Source organism: Temnothorax longispinosus, chromosome 6, assembly GCF_030848805.1.
Source record: "Temnothorax longispinosus isolate EJ_2023e chromosome 6, Tlon_JGU_v1, whole genome shotgun sequence".
In the NCBI taxonomy this organism is placed as follows: Eukaryota; Metazoa; Arthropoda; class Insecta; order Hymenoptera; family Formicidae; genus Temnothorax; species Temnothorax longispinosus.
The window spans coordinates 2879606-2902043 of record NC_092363.1 but is presented as its reverse complement, the minus strand read 5'-3'; the positions used below and the strand labels follow the sequence as shown (position 1 = coordinate 2902043).

The 22438-nt window shown below is 38.8% G+C and overlaps 2 protein-coding genes and 1 pseudogene across 2 annotated transcripts; 1 reads left to right on the top strand and 2 right to left on the bottom strand.

Annotated features, from left to right (window-relative positions):
• Positions 1 to 2371: 2371 nt before the first annotated feature.
• On the bottom strand, positions 2372 to 18712 carry LOC139814654 (fatty acyl-CoA reductase 1). The gene is made up of 5 exons (XM_071781082.1): positions 18451 to 18712; positions 12440 to 12716; positions 10142 to 10615; positions 5807 to 6034; positions 2372 to 3700 (listed from the first exon to the last, which is right to left on the bottom strand). Exons 1-5 carry the CDS (start codon positions 18695 to 18697, stop codon positions 3382 to 3384), a joined length of 1545 nt encoding a protein of 514 aa, XP_071637183.1. The 5' UTR covers positions 18698 to 18712; the 3' UTR covers positions 2372 to 3381.
• LOC139814802 (uncharacterized) lies at positions 6673 to 9345 on the top strand (annotated as a pseudogene).
• A 312-nt stretch (positions 18713 to 19024) lies between the features above and the next one.
• On the bottom strand, positions 19025 to 22190 carry LOC139814653 (uncharacterized). The gene has a single exon (XM_071781080.1). The coding sequence runs from the start codon at positions 20045 to 20047 to the stop codon at positions 19370 to 19372; it is 678 nt and encodes a 225-aa protein (XP_071637181.1). The 5' UTR covers positions 20048 to 22190; the 3' UTR covers positions 19025 to 19369.
• Positions 22191 to 22438: the final 248 nt, after the last annotated feature.

The following is a 22438-nucleotide window of genomic DNA, read 5'->3' as shown; positions in this document are numbered from 1 at the left end:
GTGACCAACGCAAGGAACGTAAGGTTAAGGAACAACTCTCGATGGCACATGGTTTCCGTCATGGCCGCGACTACGCGACAAGTCTTTTCCATCCCCGCGAGAGTCTTATTTTGTCGCGGACGGTTAAGTCACGTCCGTGCATGCGAGAGCTATAAATACTATTAATTGAGGCCATTAATTGAACGAAAAGGAGAAAATAATGCGCCGTGACGGGAACCACCGAAACTACGTTTTCCTTATATTTCACTTGATTCTGGAACCATACACGACCATTGTATCTATCCGGCTGCTGTGGTCGAGCTTGCGAGTCCCGACGTTACCAAGGAAATAGAATGGCTGCAATTAATCTCGCCCGGTACAATCGGACCAAGAAGGTGCGCCCTACGTTTATTACTGCAATATCTCTCGCGCTGATGACGTTCGCCGCTCGAGTGCACGTTCGTCACGTAACGTATCCGCCGTATAACGTCGTTACACACTCGTTGTACAGCTTGTTTGTAATATATTGCCGACGATTTCTTGGTCTAATTTTGATTAGCCGATAGCAACGTGAATCTAATAGAGATGACTACAAACGTCAATGTATATTTATATCGTAAAACGTTTTTAAAATAATAGAGAAAGAACCTATAATTTTTTACGAGTATTTCTTAATCTTTTTATGTTTACAAATAACTATATTTATTGCCAGAAATATTACATAAGTTAGTATATATAACATGTAAGAAGAAGATGAGGATCATACTAGTATACATGTATATTAACAATATTATATTATATATTGTTAAAATTATTACTATATATATATATTAGTACGGCTCTTGTATCATTGAAGAAAAATAGTTGTTGAATCCGGAACTTCCGTTTATTTCAATCTCGCTTCATTACACGTGTACGCGTAAGAAATACGGCTTTTCAGTTTTCGGTGAAATTTCCGGCGGAATTCGAGCGTGCGGACGGTGCACAGAAACACATCGGGTAACTGCCGCTTGAGAGTTTCAAGTACTTCTGCAAGCAAGAAAGATATCTGTTCTAGCTCGCGTAGCAGGTGAAGGCGAAATAAGATCGAGGAAGGGGGTGGGGTGCGCCCAGCAACAGCTGTTAGAAAACTTTACAGACCTTTGGGGTAAATAATCTCGAAATGGCGAGGCACTCGCTGGAAAGAGAGCGAGAGAGAGAGAGAAAGAGGCTCTTGTTTCTCAGGACTGTCGAGTTATGATAATTCTTGCAGTTCGCTCGGTCGCGCGAATACAAGGAGACACGATGACAGAACCATTAGGAAATTTAGAAGTAGGTACTAGCAAATTTCACACTTTAATAGAGGGTGATATTTATAAAACCATCAAGAACGCTCCAATTTCCCTATAAAGTATTGATAGAAATTGTCTATTGAAATATGAGATAATACCTACACATATGTAATTGCTATTAATTCCTATAATTAATAATTATTTTGATATGCAAGGATAAGTAACAGACTTTTGTTGCTATAGATGAAGGAATGTTATCAATTTATTATAACATTTTTCGCGTACACTTATCAACGTTGTCGCGAAAAAATTATTTTCATCTGCACTTAATAGTTGCAGAGATTTTTGCGAAACGGTTCTACAGAAATAAGAAACGTTGGAGGAATTTACAAAGGGATCTTTGATGTTCTCTCCCTTGAATGTGCTATTCTATCGTTCCAGGCACGCCGGCATAACTCACTTTTGCAGAGAAGCAATCACATACATATTTACTCGGATATATACATCTTATTCATACCTGTTAGAGTTAAATTGAATATGTACACCCACCACGTTCTCTTTTCGCTTTACGATTTCTCATTCTTTCCTGTGCTATTTTTTCCCGTTATTTCATTCTTTTCATCCACTATCCTACTACCTGCGACTTCTTTTTTAACTTCTCAACCTTTCAGCGCCGGGCCTCTCGAGAAACTTCGTTTCACGGAATAGACGTTGCCTATTATTATTATGAAAGCACAATTCCACCCTCCACATCCAATTATATCTCGTGAAACTAATCCGCAACTTTCTTTGCTAAATTTCACGTAATAAAATTTTGAAAGCATAATTCGACTCAAACTCCCACGCTGCTGGTCACGCAAACGAAATTTTGCTGACAAGGAGGAGCGGAAAAAATGGGATGACGTACGTTACGTAGTGATGAGAATATCTCACCGTGAGATAGACGTTACTATTCTGATTGTATTACTACGGAAATGATAAAAGAATTTAATTTGCATGAGTTTAAAAATAACTGAAAGCTCTCAAGCAAATTATGCGGCAGCTTTTAATGTATAGTGGATAATATAAATTTTACAACATCATGTCTGGTTTAATACATGGTTTAATACGGATGAAATACAATGATGGAAGAAGAGAAAATAAGTTATGACAGGAAAGAAATCTCTTTTATTATTTACAAAATACAATTTCATTTTTGTGCATGTGTCTAACAGTAATAATTTATTACATATGAAATAATATCTTTTTGCTGAAAGTGCGAACAACCATCACAAATTAAAAATATCTAATTGTGCATAAGTAGCAAAAAATAGGATTTTTATACGTATTTTATTGTTGTTCTAAACTATCGTTACTTAAAGTATTATCGCATCTTATCTTCGCATTCGGCCTTGAAGCAAGGCGATTCCCATATACCGCGTTATTGCATATACCGAGCAGCTTTCGTGAGAATTTTGCGCATTCCTATTCTCAAGAGGAAACATACAAAATCTGCAAATAATATTCCCTGTTTTTCCTGTATCCCTTTCGATAGGTGGAATGAGTGCAAGTCAGCACGGCGATATTGCATAGAGAGAACGTGCTGAAAATATATCTTCGTTGATACTGCCGCGCCTAGAAACTTTCACCCAAACGGCATTTCCTCATGTAGGCGTCTCGTGCAATTCTCACTTATATTCTCACGAATATTTGCAAAGCGTTACGTACGGTTCCAGCCGAGTATGCTTCCAAAATCGACCTCGTGAATGGTCGAGGTATTTTCCTTACACCAGAAAAGATTTCGCGCTAGAATGACTTATAATAGAGTAAATATTGTATTATTAATATTATTAACATATACATATATATGTATATACTACTAATATAAAATCTAATATACTTTAATCTTATGTGCTATTCGATTGAATAAGGCTACACCTGACAAAAATGTAAGAAATAAAATTAAAATTTGAAGTGTAAATTTAATTTAATGTAAATCTATATAATGTAATTACGTAAACGTGATTATTAATTATAAAAGTATCTGCTCTCAGAGAGTATAGATGTTTCAAAGATATGTTGTTTTTTTAATATAAATTTTTGCAAAAAAAGCCTTTGTGTAAAAAAAAAACATTATAATTGTTATTTAACTTTATACGCGTGACAACAATGTACGTGACGCAATATACGCGACGACAAGTATCACGGGCACGGATAAGAAGAACAGATAAATCATTCTTATGCTTTTAATATTGTCTTCGTTCACGCAGTACTTCCGGGTGGCAGCTGCGGCGCAGAGGACATAACTTTCAATGTCGATCTCCGGAACGATCGGAAATACATCCTGCTCCTCCTTCGTGAGACGTTCCTGCAGCAGGTACACGCGATTCCTTTCCGCTGGCCACGGCCTCGTTGAAATTGACTTCAAAGGTTGAAGTGCATTACGAACTCTGTCGTACTCCGCGAGAATCCTGGGGAGCAGTAAAGGTTTTACCTTCAGAACCGATCATTTCTTTTTACCTCCTTCCTGCCATTAATGCCGTCTTGCCCGATCTTTTTGGCACTCGAACTCTTAACGATTTCGACTATTCCCATCTTTCTTTTTATTCTTTCTGTAGTATAGAGATCTTTTTCCAAATATTTAGACGAAATCGTAGTTTTCCTCGAATATGTATGGACGCGTATATGCGATAGAACGAATGAAACGTTCTTGAGATTGATTTTTAAATAGCCATTTCAATCATAGTTGAGAAAAAAGATCGCAAAGTACCATTAAGTGTGCGAGCAGGGTAATAAAAAAACTTTCTCCGTCCGTCGCAAACTATATAATTTCCAATCCAACTTATTACGAAGGAATCGCGGAAAACTTGACGGGGGAGTTTCCTTTCAAGAAGGAAGAAAGCTCGAGCTAAGTTAGCGCGCAAGATTTACTCTGCACGCGTCTGAGAGTAAACGAAAAAATCTGAAAAGTATTTGACAGGACGAATGCCGAAAGCGAAAATATTTTCGTTCACAACTTGATCCGTGAAACGAATCGGTTTCTATAATCTTATTTTTCTTGTCCTTCCCTTTCCTTCTTATCGCGCATGGAAATGTATAAATAATATCAATTATTTATTTGATATTTTAATACTCTACTTAAAAAAATTTTTTTTGGGAAGGTTTGTTAAAAAGTTAATAGTCATTCGAATGAGAAATTCATCGAATCGCTGGTTTCTTGTTGTAATAAGTCGATACACCCTCTCAGAACATAAAAACGATAGCTTACGATAGCCCGTTAAGATTTCCCGAAAGTTTTTTTTGTTGTGATCACGGCAGACCTCACTTCTCAAAGCAATCAGATATCGGTGGCGCAATTTCTGCAACCGCGGAAACGAGTTTTTCCGTTCGAGGACGCAATTTTCCTTCTCGCAATATTCACGCACGCAAGCGAAAGTCTGTTTACATCACTCTTGCGCCTAAATCGCAGTTCCAGATAACTTTTACTTTTACGATTTGCGGCGCGCGTTAACCGAGTGCGCCGCTGCAGGCCTTTCACGACGCCGCGCCGGAAAGTTGAAGAGGCCGAGTGTAAGCGTTCGCGATCAGGCGATCACGATCAAACTTTCGCGTGAAGTCTCGTCGAAACTTGCTCGCGAGAGTAGTTATCGGTAAATTTCGAAGCTTTATATATGAACGGTTTTAATCTTTTCTTAATGCTCGCGTATGCAACGAAGGATTATCTTTGAGGTGCATCGAAGTTTAATACTAAACGATTACATCCCGCGATCCTTAGAATTTATAATCATCGTGTCATATTATTTAAGCGATAAAACGTACAGAAATTACAGACACTATGTGCATGAATTTTGCTATTGTTGAATTTTAAATTGTTAAATAATAACCTCGTGCCTCGTGTAATATTTTACGCAAACGGAAATAATTGCGTTAAAGAAAATTGACGGTTTCATAATTTAGTTAGAAAGTTACGTAGAATTTCTATCTTAATTTTTAAGCTGCATATTTTAACGCAACGTATAAACTATTTATAACTTATAAATTGAACCGTAATATCAACTAGTAAAGCGTTACGCTCTTAGAAAATGACTTAGTACCTTTAATAGTGTTGCGTTCTCTGAACAAGTTAATATCGCGAGCAAATTTAATATTGCCAGCTGTTGCAGAAGAGCGTTGCGAAACCAACTTTAAACTTAGACAATACTCCGGTACAAGCAGCTTATCCGTGACCTCTCGATCAAGTATCTAATATAAAGAGTACGTAATACAAGAGTAAAGTGTAACATCACTAACATCTATTTAAGCGATAGCTCCCCTAGCAATTTAAATGTGTCCTATTTACATAAAATATCAATAAATTATAAAATGGTGATTAAAAAAGTTAACGGAAAGGAACAACCTCGACACTTTCCAAAGGTATTAAATCATTTTTAAAGCAAAGTTAGTGACGGCGAAAAATGGCTGCGCTGAATTTTCCGTGAGACTAGGAAAGGGCCACGCCAACGAAGACGTTGACGAAGCTGTGACGATAAATTCGTGACTCGTGAAATTTTACGATAAATTTCGCGTCCGTATCGTACCTCTGTTTTCTGCCGATTAGACCGAAGACGATGTCGCAGAGTAAGGATGGCAGCCATTCGAGGAGCAGCACCAAAATCCAGTACAGCGGTTCAAAGGACGTCATTCCGCGGATACCGAAGGTTGGATAGGGAAATGTGCAGCCAGCCCGTTGACTCTTTTTAATCAGATTGTCCCACGTGCAGCCCAGCAGTGCCGCATTATAGACCACCGGTTTCGTAGCGTTGGTTCTGCGCGAAAATACGAGAAAATGCATGAGAGAAAAAGAGAACACATCCATTCACGGCACATTTGATGATTATTTATTTAGCATCATGCGATAATTAATTAACTGTTCTATGACATATTTTGAGTACTTTGTTTCATTTAAAATCATGTTTTATTTAATAATTTGTGCGAATATGTACGTATATATACATCTGCATTAACACTTGTAAATTTTACAAGTTTTGAATGTTATTATGATTTTATTTTTTTTTATTATAATTTATTTTATTATAATCAGATGACGAAAGATTGTATCACATTACAAAATTCGCTTAAATGTTAATTTTTTTGCACATGTAAAGGAAAGATAACTCAAACATTGTTAGACAGTTTATCCAGGTAATAGCTTAAGGTTATAACGTACACCTAATTTCTTTGTTAAAACTTACATAAAGTTACTTTTAACAATTATCAATAATTAATCGTATTTCTAATTAGTAATTCCTCTCAAATATGAGAATAATCGGTAAAAGCGAAAGGAGAAGAGCACATTAAGGAGGCACAAGAAACAGATATAGCGTGCTTTGCTTCTTGCAAGGCGAATGCAATCAACTTATTCGCAGTTCAGTCGTTCGGAAATACTTCAGAGCGAAGCGAAGAGATGCTTCTGGTTGAAACTAGAATCAAACGTAAGCTCTCCGGGTTTTCTAGGAAAAGCCCGGAAAAGCCTAGCTATAAGTTTCATTCGATTGGCCCGTTGTTGGCTGACTTAAATAAAGCTTCCGATTTAAAAAGTCCGACTTGATTCTCGTTGTGCGTATCGTCTAATTAAAACCTTAAAGCGGATAGAGACGGAAGTTTCGTAAAGGATATCATTAACTGGGGATTTAAATTAGTTTTCTTATGATCTGATACGCGCGTCGATGTTCTCATTACAATATTATTTTAGATCTCAGATCTTTTTTACGCTTTGCGTGACATGCACTTTCGTCAATGCCTCTTACACGTGAAAATCAGAATGCACCACCTGTATTTTCGACTATTTCGTTTGATAAACTGATTTAATACAACTTAACTAACTGTTCCTGTTAAGAGCATGGGATACAATCTAATTTAACAATTTAACTATCGATTTCAATTATCGTCTTATACACAATATCCGATAATCGCTTTCTTTGTTGGACACAAATCGCCCAGCCGTTATACTCCCTATAAGAATCGAAATTGTACTCACATCGAAAAGATATTTTTTAAATTAACGAGAAATGCAAAAGTTCTTAGCCGATACTGCCTAAAAGTCAATAGCAAGTTTGTCGCGGTCCTTGATTTAAATTAATACTTAAATTAATACTTCTTTAGGAGTATATTGTGCATGATTTTAATACAATGCCACACCACAATTATGTACGTCTGAAATTTTAAAAGTATTAGCAACAGCAAGAATTAATTAAAAATTAGTTGGAAATCGAAACGAGTAATTTTACATATTTAGATAACGTTACAAGTCTGTAACGTTACAAGTCATGAACTGATATTAAAACAATGAATAATAAAAATTTGATAGATATCTCCAATAAGAATATTTTATATTTTTAATATAGACAATATATTGTTGAATGCAAGAATTAGTCTTTCAAATTTTGGTTATTCAAAAGGACTAGCAGTTTTGTTCTGTCGATATTATACAGTGAATGCCAATTTACAATACCTACTGACAGTCTGTACTGATTGACAGTCATATTACACATAGGTAACTGCGTTAGAGAAGTTGTCGAAATATTTGTTAACTTTTTCAACACAAAGAATTTATGATTTCGTCAAGACGGGAGTAATCATGCTTTCAGCGGATTGAGGGGTGAATCTCGAACAAAAATCGAAAAGAACGAAATTCCGCTTTAGACAATTGGAGCGGAAGCGTAGAATGCGAGCAAACAGTAACAACCACGGAAACCGCGCGCACATGTAAAACGTGTTTGTCCGTATCCAATATTTCGCATTGGAAAACTAGATAAGCCGCGTCTGCAACGAATTCCGATTGCGATATGTTAAAACCTGCAACGGATAGAGAGAAAGATTTTATCCTTTTTTTAAATTAATAATTTAATTTTTTTAATCAAACAAATTTTGTTTTTCACAGATCCGTTAATCGATAAGTAATTAAATTTACGTACGTGGGATTTTCCACGGATTTTTACGCTTTTTCCCCCTCGAATGGATTGCCACCTTGGAGTGGTAGAGGGGTTTACGGTCGCACTTCAGTTACACTCGTTCAAGAGTGTAACTGAATGTGATCTATCAAGAGGAACCTTTCCGCAAGCCAAAGTGTAAGCTACCGTGTCGACGGCTGGTGGCGCAGAGGGAGCTACCCGGATATCGTTTGCTTTCCGGGAGTACGGACCAAGCCCCGGGCATTCGCGGTTCTGGATTCGGTTGACATCGCGCGATCGTGATACTCGTGGGACCAAAAATGTAACCAGATAATAATAATATAAATAATGTAGACAAAGTCCTCCAGGGCGTCTAGCAGAGAGATCCCTGGGAAGCGAACAATCGGAGAAGTTCTCAATTGCGGAGTCGGGTCCGACTAAGACCCGAGCTCATTATAACAGCGCTGCCAGACGCCGTTATAAAACGCAGCTGCAGAGAGAGGGAAAAAGTTCAAAGTCCTATCTCTGTGACTGCTTCGGATTCAAAGAATAAGGGAGGAGGAGAGGAGAGAGAGGTGTGATGTGGTCGGCATGCAAAAGCATGTCAGACCGGATTATAGTACTCTCAGTCTGTCGATCAGTTGCCTGAATAAGAGGCCTAAAATTACTAATCAAGAGTCACGCCCAAATGACTAGAGGCATAATCAGGCCTTTGTTCCTGAGAGCTACCCTGATAAGAAGCTACGTGTTAGTGAGGTAGGAAACTGATCAGGGTGCGTATCATTGAACTTCCCGAGGATATGTTGACTTCCATTTTCATGGGCAGGTGGGGGAGGGATAACACAGTTATCTTTATAAATACTCCAATGAACGATCGGCGGATTGGCTAATTAAAAAGCCAATTTGCCGAGATCAAAATCGGGGATACTCCTTTCTATGCGCTGCGGGCTCAGAGTTTCTCAAACGTCATCGAGTCGTAGTACACGTGGAAGAACCAGATTTGTCGAGAAGACTACTAAGTTTCTCGACAGGTCTGGCGGCTAGAGTGAATCATTGTAAGGGAAAATCAAAGCAGAGATGCCAAATGTACTCATTTTGCCCTGATCGGCGGCCTTTCGTAGAAAGCTCTGAAGAATTGTGATTTCAAGTCCTGCGGACTGGGTCAGGCAACTGTAAAGTTGCTTTAAAAAAACGTGGAAGATATATGAAGGAGAACATTTGGGATAACAGAGACTCCACGCTCTTTAATGTCTCTGGATTTTGCACTTTATGCTTTTGAAAAGCAGACAGGCAAGATTATCATGCTGACATTAATTATAGTAATATTATTTGTCAGAGAGAGTATAATAGTTCTTTATTTACGCTTGAAATCACTTTAATATTTACCTGTAAAAAGATATTGAGCAATTCTCTCTCAGCACTTCTCAGAGCTTTATTGAAACACAATAACGATAATTATTTTTCTGAACTGAGTAAAAACTGCTATACATGCTTTGAGAAAAAACAACGAGTTGCGCAATATGTATTTCTGAGAAGAGATAGCTATAATATCATCACTTTGTGATTCATATCTCGTAATTAGATTACTGTTCCGTAACGTTGCATAACACCGTTGCATACACGTGAACGCCTTTAGCACCGGGTTTGACTTTCTCTCACTCTAATTAAACATTAAACGAACGTAATATTTAAGAGCAACTTGATATTCCTTACGTAAATATATTGTAAAGGTATATTGATAAATGGCTTTCTGTGTAGAAATTTAATTATTACAATGAGATGAGTTACGGCGTGTTAAGTTTGATTAATGCGAACACAGCCATAAAATTTCACAGCAACAAGAATTAAAAGCGCTTTAAATTCGAGCTGCTGGATTAATTTTTCCCTGGACCATCAAATATCCTTGTTATTCTTATTAATGAATAAAAACTTTTATAAATATAATGCAAAGTAAATAATATAGATTTTGCGTTTTATACGTACATGCCAATTTCCCACGCGGCCGCGATCATCGTGTTTACCGCTGTGTCTAGCGGGGTGACTTCGGCCGGCAATTCCGAATTGCCAAGCGCGAAGCCCGCGCCGATCATGAGGGCGGTGGGTGCTTTGAGGGTCTCAACGAAACCGGGCATAGGTTCCTTGTAAGCCGGGCCGATGCAAGGAAAACGCACCAGAGCGATAGGTAACTCGGGAATCTTTTCATTCTGTAGACACTCTTCTATCTTGCCGCGATGCTTGAAAATGGTGGACGCCATAGCGACGCTCTTGAGTTTCGGCAAATCTTGACAATATTCCAGGAAGAAGTCGTGCGGCCCGGCGGCATGGAAGGCCACGGTGACCTCTCTCAACGCGGCTTTGTCTTCGGCGCTTAGGGCAAGATCCTCGTAAAGCAGATTCCCCTCGAACGTTTTCACGCGCGAGATCGCGCCCGGCATCTCCTGCCTCAGTCGTTCGTACCTGCCGGGTGGTAATAACGTTGGTGACGTAAATCGGCTTTGGAATTTACTCTCAGGAGGTTTCATCAAAATGGTGATGCGCCGCGGCAGGAAAAGATTGCGCGAAACGGACGTCGTTAAAAAAAATGTCAAAGAATTGCCGAATAATGCACAGATTTAAATTACGCGACGCAAAGTCCCATCCCTGAGCTCATAGCCAGAATGCGGAATGACTATCAGAGACACCCAGATATTAAGATGCACAGTGCAAAACTGACGAAAGTAATTAATATTAATCACTGCGAAAAGAGAGTAACACGAATTTTATTCTATTATAGAGATGTACGTAACAATTATTAAAATCTTTTCCGATTCTATGCACTTGCTGTGCTTTAGAAAAATAAAAATAAGAGCACAGCGCGCACATTTTGTCATTTCGAGTCTTGCTTAGAGATTTAGACAATTAACACCATGACTATCCTAAGCGGAACAATTTAGGGGAGGGGTCGCAAATAGAGCGAGGAAAATTGAACAAGCCGCCACAGTCGAGAACGATTTCGCCGAACGTAATAGCGTTGAAGCGGTTGCACCTTGAACGCTCGAGCTGCTCATCCATTTGCATTTTCTCATTTACGCGCGGGGCGATCCTCTTTTCAAGCGGAAAAACGCAGCGATCCGGCGGTAACTACGATTTCCCGGGGGAAGACAATCCTTTCGCGGATTTTAATTTCGCGAAATTCAAAACGCGCGGACGAATTTTCCGCGCGGTCGCGGATTTTGCAAGGACGAGGAAGAGAGAGAGAGAGAGAAAGAGAGAGGAAGAAAAAGCACCCCGGGCCGCGTATACTTCATAATCTTTCTAAAGGGGGCACGGAGGCGTGTGCTAATGAAAATAAATCTCTCTCTACGAGCTTTAGCCGTACTCTCTCCGAAAAGGAAAAGGACCATCGCGCGATGCAACGGCGCTGAGTTTCATCTCGCGAGCATCTTTGCTATTCGGACGATCGTTGAGACGAGTACGGGGTTTAACGAGGCAATCGGGTTTGCGCGACTAAATACGTGCCTAAACACGTGCGTTTGATCGTATCTATAGCTTTTTCACTCTGAATTCTCTCGTTATTACTGTGCGATTTCGGACGGGCGATCGCCGCCGGGCGTATCGAGTGCTGCTATCATTTCAATCGACATCGTTCGCGGTAAGTTTCCAATTGTCGAAATTGCAAAACTGTATAAATTATAAGGAAAGATTCGACAAATTGTAAAAGAGATCGAATCAAAAGGTTCTAAATTACTTTATTTTTATTTTCGGATCTTAACTTACATGTCAAATGTTGGATGGAGAAGTAAGATGTTACAAACAATAATTAACATAATATTGATGTAGAATTAAATTCATGTTGAGTAATACATGGAATCAATAAATCAAGAGAAAAATTTCTCTGTGTTGTGCAATATCACAGTTTTTTATGAAAGAGTAATAAAAGTGATAACTTTATTTCGAAAAAATTTTTGGAATGTGTCGTTCTTCCCGTCACTGCGCGTGACTGGTCGCGAAACGAAAATCTAATTTCGCAATCGATTCCCAACGTAAGGTGGGGATCCTTCCACGTTCTCGGAATTCTCGCGGAAAACCACTAGGCGTGAAAAGAGAAAGAGAGAGAGAGGGAAAGAAAGAGAGAGAGAGAGAAAGGTGTCTTTTTCAGTTCGATGTCCTCTGGAATAAATTCGGCGCACGCGAGCACCCCGACCGGAATCGCGATCACAATTTAACGCTCACAAAGACGATATCGAGCGACCGGCGCGATTTACAGGCACAAGATGAACGCGAGGAAGATACCGCTCGTACCCAGGCGACGCGAATATCTTCTTTAGCCGTTCCTCGGCGTTGAGACCATTTTGGGATCTGAGAACGACATACACCCTGACGCCCGGTAAGCACCGTAGGATCTTCTCCAACAGAACGCGTCCCAATTCGCTGTTGACTCCCGTGAGGAGCACCACGCGGTTCGCGTACCACTCGCGCAGAGACATTCTCGATGACTGGGGCCTGCTTGAAAAGTGAACCGCAGTGAACGGCGCGAGGTGTCCGTTTCCACTTGGTGATAGTACCTGGTGGAATATTACTTACGAGAAAGGAAAAGAGACATTTGCATTCTGGCTTAATGCAACGATCAACGTGCAAAATTTCGAGATTATGACAAACATTATTAGCCTTACGCATAATTTGCAATAAAATGCAATATTATATATATACATACATATATTAAATAATAGCGTACCAAACAATATAAAAGAAAGATGTCTAATAAATGTAAAAGAAATATATGTAAATAAAAATTTAGAATGTTTTTTTTAAAACGCGTTTAATATGCTTTTCAAATATTTGCGAAATTATTCGGTTTTCTCAGGCAATAATACATGTGCTAAAATGAAGTTTGTGTACACTGTACACACACATGTGGGCTACTTTCTAAATGCATTTTTGTTACCGTAAGCATTTTTTTAGCATTATAAGTGGTTTCGATTAAACGTTCCTGGCTAACGTGTGCATATTGTTTCATAAGACTAATATTAAAGATTGTACGTTTTGTTAAATTATTATTTTATATAATTTATATTATTTTCTGTAGACTCATACAAATATTGGTTCTTTTGAAATTATTTGCACATTACAGTAATATACAAACATCAAGCTTTAATTAAATAAATATTAAAAATTATGCATTAGGAAATAAATTTGGAAATAATGGAAATAGTATGACAATTAGACTGGACCACATAATCGATCCGTTTTGATGAGACCTTGTCTCCATTGTTGCAAGTGTCGAATGATCAACCGGGACAAAGGAATTGAATTGGCAAGGAATTGGTAGTGCAAGGAGCCCCATCGATGTCACTGGTATTTCGATGTAAATGAGAGCGACGTTTATGGTAGCTACGTTTACCAAGATTGCCAGTTACGTGGGCTTTACATTACCATAAAATCCGTAGCTTCGACTACGGTCGAGTACTTCATTGCGTTTAGATCAAGCATCACGTGTACCTCTGATTTACGAGCAAATAAATTAATGAATAAAAACGCCCGTAATTTTTTATCACATTGTTGATTTATAATTTAGGCTTGTAGCGAAAACTGGTATCATATTTGTCTGATATCGCAAAGGAAGTTTATATATCTCCATTAGTGATTTAATGAGATCTGTTATTTTTTATAAATGGGTATTTTTAGAACGCTTGCATCACATTTAAATATTTGTGTATTTATGACTTTTCGTTATGACTAATTTAAAACGAAAATTACAACTGTGCTCTAAAGAATATAGACAGATTTAGATTTAGATTCTGGATATTGATATGTTTGTTCTGTACATGCCTATCTAAACAAAGGTGTTCTCACGACGTCGATAGCGAAATGACGCGCTACCCCACAGATGCAATTTTAGGCCCGAAATTGATGTTAGGACGGTCAATTGGCACAAATAGATATGGCGCGGGAAATATTCGGATTTTGGATGTGTCCGGCTATTCGACGCGCAATTTCCCTGTAACACCGCGCGCCGCGCCCGGCCTCGTTTTTCCCCGCCGCGGTATTTCCATGTATGAATATGTGCATTTTTTTTGTTCCGGTGCATGTTTCGTTTCATACATGCCCGTCCACGCGCGCCTGTTGTTTTCAATGCCCAGGCCCGACAAATCGCGCCCGATGGTTCGCTGTTTACGAATAAAAAATCAAGCCAATTTGAAGCAAACCGTGGTTTTACACACGGATGAAAATCCGCGAGTTTTCCAGCGATGGCCGAGCGTCATAAAAGCCGGTCAATAACGATAATATGTGTAATGATACCATGCATGCAAAGCGCACCAGCGCGGCCTCACACTTTAATTACTTTTTCTGATGAGCCTTGCTGGTCATCCGATGTATTATTTCTACCAGAATTTCTTTCGGTATCATACATCTCGTTAGTATACGTAATAATAATAATATGTGCTAATAACTAATGAAATATATACATCGATATATAATATTTTGACATGATGTTAATGATTTAATGATAAAGAAATTGATAACATATCTTCATCCGTATATTATTTTTCTCTCATCTATCTTTAATGTGGAGGTATACATTGATTTTTTTTTAATTTTAAGATAAGATACATAAGCCGACAGATTTTAATAATGCATACACACAAAGCGAGAACAATGCTGAGAGCATTTCGGCAATCTTTCGAAAGTCTAATTTAGATTTATGTAATTACGTTTAAATTAGAAACTGCATAAGTGCTGTGTGTGTGCATTATAGTTGTAAAGTGTGGCTGAAAGTATACGACCATAATATCAGTCGCGTGAGTGCAGGAAGATAGAACCGGTTTGGCGTGGCGTTGCATAACAAGGATTGAGATCGCATGAAAGTACGATATCGCGATTCTTAGAATCAGTGGCCGAGTTACGTAGCCTCGACGATTATTTGTTTGTTTTTATTTCGTGTCGGCGTATTTTGCCTCACGAGATAAGCAACAGAAAGAAAAGGAAAACCACAATTGATAGCACCGTTAACTGCTTCCTTTCCACCTATTTCTCGGCTACATTTCAATTTCTTATTTATTTAGTCTGCAGGGATGACTGAATCCGCACAGTCATTTGGGCTTAGCGAACCCACGGACCCAAGCTCGCATTACACTGCGGACACTCACATACATTTACACATTATATATATTCATGCACACGCGTTTTTATGAGTGATACAATAAACATTTGAGAAAAAGTAAAAACAATTTAATGTAAAATAAGAAATATAAAAATAACAATTAGATTCAAATAAGAAAACGTATTTAATATCGAATAGAATAGCAAAAGTTTATTTTTTTATTTACATACTTTAATTAAGTAAAAATAAGTATAATAATGCAATCCATAAGTATATAAAAGTTCAAGATGGAGCGGTCATCAATCTTCCCAGTCCAATAAATCGAGATAAACGATTACCAGGCGATCATACCTTGACGAATGATATTATACGTCAGAAATAAGGAAAACTGCCGTACTTTATGCATTTATGTATTACGTAGAGCGTGGGGAGTTCTTTTGGCGGAAAGACGCTGCGGTTCTGCCATTCGAACGCGTCGATGAATAAAACAGCATCGCCGACCTCGCCAGACTCTTCGTTCGATCCACCTATATATTTTTTATTGTCCGACTCGGACGCGTTCCACGCATATATTCTGCATATGTTCAGATTTCTCTCCGCGTCGACGGTATTTTTTCATGTGAAATTTTACAATATAGCGGAAACAATGAAGTAGCGCATAACGCATGTCACTTGTCAGTTCATTCTGGATGGGTGTATCGCAAAAATTATATTGTTCATGTCGCAAACACAATAAAGCACGCTTAAGGGATACTTTGTTTAACTGTTAAATTAATCCGATATAAATTCACGAGGTGTGTTTAATAAATCAATAGTTTCATTTTCATCGAGATTGACGATGACATAATTTCTACGTACGATAAAATTCGAGAAAATAAAGCAATATTAATATATGTATGCATTCGTTTTTATTACTTGGCTCTGAAAAAATTTGAAACATTTATATGTCGTGTTCGTGCATGGATGTTCGGTAATTCCTCCAAACATAGTGGTGATCTTGTTAAGTTCTTTAATGCTTCGTAGAAAACCGTAATACAATTTTAGAAAAGATTTTATCAGTAAAATTAGCAAAGGTGACGCATCATTGGTCGTGTTAATGTAAAAGATAATTGGCTGTTTTGCGAGTTTTAACGTCTTTAAGAGTTCACGCCGGATGTTTCTTCCGAGCACTCAGCTCCGCGTCTGGACTTATTTTACCGTTATGCTAAATATAGGATATGGCATACTCGAGAGCATTGTTTTTCCCTCAGCCAGACAAATAACAGTTAAGAGAGGAGTCGTTGTGTGATAGTGTACGAAACACACGGAATCGCGCTATTATGCGGGAAAGATTAAAATTTGAATTGTTACGGGTACAAATTTCTACGTTTGCGACGCATCCTAAGTGGCCGGATATTTCTAAACGGTAATAACGCAGCTTATATTGCTGATACAGATTATGGTGCATGTGTACTGTTATTAAACGATTCGTATTCGTATATAGCGTCCGTGTTAATCCGGTAATAGAAACTACGGTAATGTTGTCGACGAGCTTTTCGCAATTTATGCACTAATTTCATTAAATAAGACAACGATCGTAATATTGTTGCAAATTGTTTCCACCGACGAAAATGCATTATCGTGTAAATTACCACAGTATTGTAGCGTTATATTAATTCGCTACGAACTTCTTAATTGACACAAAAATAATATTCTGCATAAAACCACACAAGAGATTCAATTAGAAACTTTCATCCAGTATATATTTGGCAATCATTCATTAATTACATATTAATGTGTTGACAAAAGAGATAAAAATTTATTACAACCGATATGTATCTGTATTGATTATTATATTTTATCTATACATCCACATATCTCTCACACATATTATATTTTATATCACACAATTGAAAGATTATCTTGTCAACAAAGCATGTAAGAAACGTACTATTTATCTCTAATAATCGTAAATTATCTCTAATTTACATATTTTTCATGATATATCGTTCTTTGGACATAGGCCATTTATGAATGCATATGTATATAAGAAAAGTTGTTTTCTACGTATCGTGAGGAATTATATAATGATTATCTATCTAGATTACTCGCGTTTTTATATATTTAACAATATTTTATAAATACAATTAAAATAAGAATTATATGCCATAATTATATGCCTTGCTTTTATAAAAAAATTCTAGATTATCATACACGCGTCACGAATATAATTCAACAAATGAAACGATAAGTTTATATGACTCTGTAGATCGATGCAATTAAAATTAATGGAAAATTGACTCCGTGACCACGTACGTAGTCACTTGCGGCAGATCTAGTAATGGTTCCGACGATCTTAGCAAACAGACCTTTCGTTTTCGCGGCCTTCGATTTTTTCACGTAACCCTTTAATACCATATCAATATCCGGGCTGTGAATGCACTGTCTCGTTTCCGGATTGTAGATGTAACCAAGTCGGCAGATGCAGGCATAATGACCGGGAAGATTTAGGCAACTCTCGCTGTTCCGCGTGCAATTGTGCGTACCTCGGACGCACTCGTTCACGTCGACGCACAGCCCGAATCTGGAAGACCACTCGTAGCCGCGCTGATGACATTCGCAGCTCACGTTAATCTGATTCGTTCTGAGCGCCTGGAAGTCGCGATTCTCGTCCCGGTTCAGCGTGCATTTTCGATGCGCTACGAACACGACCAACGGTGGTTAGCTCGCTTGAGGGTGGAAAGACTTCAAGGGTGGTTAATTGCGCGCGCGGCGCACATGGAATGCAAACGAGCATGCAAAGCTCGACCGTAGTAAAGTGCCGGACTCGTTGTGTTTGTCGTAAGACAAAACGAGAATCCCATCTGTGGAATTACACGTTTTTGAAGCTTGCGATAATACGGCTCTGATTTATTTACACAAATTTCAATTGTGTATGATGATTAGCAAGTCATGAAATTAAAATATTACTATTTCTTACAAGAAATTATTTTTGCACTAATTATATATTTTTTACAAGAATCGGCTGTATAAAAATAATATTAAAAAAAAACGGGGAGAGAGAAACTATATTTCCTAGTATCATCAATTAAGAATGACATATCCATTACACTGTGGCAGCGTTTTTTAACGATATGATTATACCGCGCGTTACGTAGAGTTAATCATTATGTTGGAAAATATAAATAAACCTTTCGCGCGATGTAGATATTTGTAACGGGTGTCTAGTCACCTGGTCGATTCTCAGCGTAGCAAGGGTTGCTCTGCGACTGGTAACAGTCTTTCATGTACCGGATGTGTTTCATAGGACAACAATGGTCCGGGCAGAAACTGTATAGGGCACAGGCGTACGGTTTCGTGTCGTCCGCTCGTGGATCCTTGTTATAAACACCGTATTCATCAAGACAGTTGGCGTGATTGTCACAGGGCTCGCCGAAGGTAGCTAAGTCTGGGACGCCCAGCATCGTGTACCAGCACATATAATAGCTGACAGTGGTACGCCATTGGAAGCGTTCTGAAAATAGTATTCAATGATCTACATCTGCGACTGAAATAATATCTGATATTATCTCTGTTGCCTTTGTTAACTCATCGATTTACGTCACAGAATTGAACGATTTGGTTTTTATGTATTATTGTAGCCTGAAGACTTCGCGTGAAGGAATTATTCATAATTGTTGAACCGTGCTCGTTTCTATCATTACTATCTCAAACGATGACTAATACAGTTAGCCAATTTATCTCTTTGACCTATCTTTGAGAATTAATAATTTTATGTGAACTTAAAGAATTATAATATCACAATCATATTTGTAGCAGTAATCTTTAAGCAGAATCACTTTATAATTAAATCATTTTTTAGTTGTTTGTGAGAACTTATGTATACTGGATTATTGTGAAAACACTCGAGATTTATGTTTTTCCAGTTTATATAGCTCGCAGCGTTAAAAGTCGGATTGTATTAGCACTTGGTTCTAATTTTGAAGGAGTAAATGATACACACAATCAAGTCTATAACAGTATGTGAATCTAATTTTGAGAGAGTAAACGATACAATGAAGTCTATCGCTTAGTTCGGTTAGAAACATTTTCAATCAGACAACGATTTAGCCGTTAGCATGTGCAAATCGAGCTTAATGTTCCGGGCGTGATTAGATTGCTCGCGACGAATCGATGCACTTGCCGATTGGACCCTGAAACGGAACTGCGGCAAGATTGTCCCGCCTTTGGGCTATCTGGCAGTCCCTTTGAGCGGCCAAAATCTGCTCAGTATTGTTCACCGGATCCCACTTCTGTTCTCTCATGACCATGACGGTGTCGTCCTCGCGCCTGAGGGCCGTAAGCCTAATGATTCTCTCGAGATACTTGAGGCACTCGACAAAACTCGCCTCGCAGTGCTTACGCACCTCCCAGTGCAGGGATCTCAGACCGGGTTTCGGGAACTCTTCATACAGTCTGCCCGTAGCCTCCTCCGCACTCTTGTAGTACCGACGATCGTAGTCGTGGAATTTGTGGGCGCGAATAAAATACGCCGCGTCACGGATCACCCGGTTCCTGTCCAAGCTAGAATCTGGCACGTTCGTCGCCTCCGGGTCCACGTCGGGCACGTCGCTCACCCGTATGTTGTGGTCCATAACCTGCTCGGTCAGCGGCACCTTTGGCATTTCCACCTTGTCCTCGTCCTCTCGCGTACTCAAGTCGGTGACAGTGGACTCGACAGTAGATTCGATCATTGGCGGTAATGGCGTTGTGACGGCCGTTATTAGCGGCACGCGGAATATAATAAGAAAAATGTAAATAAGACGTGATGTACATTTGGTGAACTCCATCTTGAATGTGCAGCTTTTTGTGAAAAGATTTTTTTTTTTTTTTTTAGACAAGGTATATAAAATTTTTATTGATGACAATTTAATTTATGTTTTACTGATATGTGTGTGCAATATTTATTTTCTTTTCGGATACAATTATTTTCCTTGAAATTTCTATTTTGAGAATTTTAAGAAGAATAGAAACGTCACATGTGTGCCGGATTCGAAATAAATATATTTTTTCCTTCTCGCGAATGAATGTGTGTCTCGGGTGAATTGACAAAATTCCTTTTCTGGTCGCGTTGCTCGGAGTATCGGGGGTGATCTCGGGAAGCGCGATGCATTCTATTATCTGGCACGCAGATGCACGTTCAAATTACTTGAATTGCGAGGGAGACCCCGCTGCTGCTTATCCGTCTCCTTGCTCGCGATGCTGAAAAGACGAAATGAGAAGCGAAAGCGCGAGGAAAAAGAACGAGGTACACGGGAAAAAATTATATTAAGCCGTATTCCACTGTGCTCGAGAGTTATTCATCTCCCGCAACATCCGCCGACTTACGATTTTACCATCACTGGCGAGTGTCTCACCAGCGAGGATAAGTACTGTTATATCTCATTCAGTCGCGGCTTTATTCGGCCGGGTGACTTCGCGTTAAAGGCGACCTCGCCCTCGTCTGTGTCTTAGCGCGGGTTTACAGACAGAAACTTCGTATATAGCAACGCGTAATAAGAGGCACCTTTGCGAAACGAGATGAATCACCTTCGCCGGTTTCCTTGTGTTTAAAATAGAATGAATACAAGCAGTGAAATGTTACTAAGGTGAACGAGCAACAGGGATTTAGTTATCTCAGTATATTTACAAAAGCTCTTCCTGATGAGCAGAGACACAATATTAATAAAGCATACAATAGTAATCAATATAAATGGCAAACACATAGAATAATAGCACATTTTAACTTAAAGTCGAAGGATAATCATCCTTATATCCTAAAAATAAAGAGCAAATTAAATATAATATAAAGGTTGGCAATAATTATGTTATTATTGCCTCTTAAAGACACTGTACGTGTCGTGATCGCAAATCACATTACTTTTCTATCTAGCAACGAAAACTTGAACTAATTCTTTGAATAATGCGCAACGTAATATCGAAACTAAGAAATATAAATGAATATTAATAGAACGCTATATAATTTGGTATAACATGTAATGCCTTTTCCGAGAATCTTTACTTTTGTTACTGGAACGTAAGAGACCCGCGTGACGGGCTAAACAATGAGGTATCAAATATCAAGGTTGTTTTACCGTACCGACATAAACACAACGAAGCGTCTCGAGTCAAAAACAACGCGGAATTCGGTAGAAATACAATTAATGCGTGTACACGTGGCGTAAACCGATGCGCGGCTTATCGATATTGCGATCTATCTCGCGATAGAAACCGTCATTAGACAGCGTTATCCGATGTAATCGGAAGGGCTTGAAAGAGCCCGCAATGGCGTGGTCCACGCTTATCCGAGACCCGGACAAGAAAGAAACGAAGTACTTAACGTTGAAGAACTCAGCTCGATCGTCATAGGCTGCATTAACCAGGGATGTAATTCTCGAGCGCCAGCGGAATTCGTCCTTCTTATTAAGCACGCGTCCTTCGTCCTTCGGGCGTCGGCTGGAATGTTCTCGCTCTCTCTTTCTCTTTGTCTTAGGCAGTAATAACCACGGAAATCGCACGCACGCAGGAATCAATCTCGTCGTGATCTCGAGAATCACACCACGCGTGTTAACGCGGGCACGAGGCCGAAAGTACTTATTCAATGGCGCAGCTTTATGCGATACTTTCCGAACAGAATATTCTTCCGTATTTTCCGAATCACGCCTCGTACAATTAATGTATACGACCGAACGATCTAACTCGATCGTACTTTATCGGGATTACGCTGATTCGAACGAATCTTACTAATCGAGCAAAGGAACCACGATCTCGAAACGTGCTTTCAGTAACTCAGACCTTGAGCGAATGGCGCGGAACGCGGCTCGTCGCGTCGCAAGCTCGGACCGGTAACGACAAAAGAGAATCGGTAGCGCGCTCCTAGCTTCCGGCACCGTGGTCGCCGCTACGCTATCGATTTCACGAACGAGTCGATATTTTTGAGAACGCGCTAAATTCGAACACCTTGAGAATGACTACTTTAACCCTTTAAGAGTACTATCGACTTAAAGTGTATTCATAACACTCATCTAAATGAAGTTAATCAGAAAATCATGTTGCCTCATATATAAATTACATAAAAAGAAGAACTTATAATCTCTTCTTCTGTTTTCACTTATGAATAAAAACCAAAGTTATATTAATATAGCTCGACTTGCATTCAGCAAAGTATATTTGAAAATTTAATTATAATTAAGTATATTTAT

Coding starts and splice junctions, on each gene's coding strand:
- LOC139814653 (XM_071781080.1), bottom strand. CDS start 20,047: ATGGAGTTCACCAAATGTACATCACGTCTTATTTACATTTTTCTTATT.
- LOC139814654 (XM_071781082.1), bottom strand. CDS start 18,697: ATGTGCTGGTACACGATGCTGGGCGTCCCAGACTTAGCTACCTTCGGC. Junction 6,035..10,141: donor GCCGCGTGGGAAATTGGCAT/GTACGTATAAAA, acceptor ATTTTCGCGCAG/AACCAACGCTACGAAACCGG. Junction 3,701..5,806: donor CTAATCGGCAGAAAACAGAG/GTACGATACGGA, acceptor ACTGCTCCCCAG/GATTCTCGCGGAGTACGACA.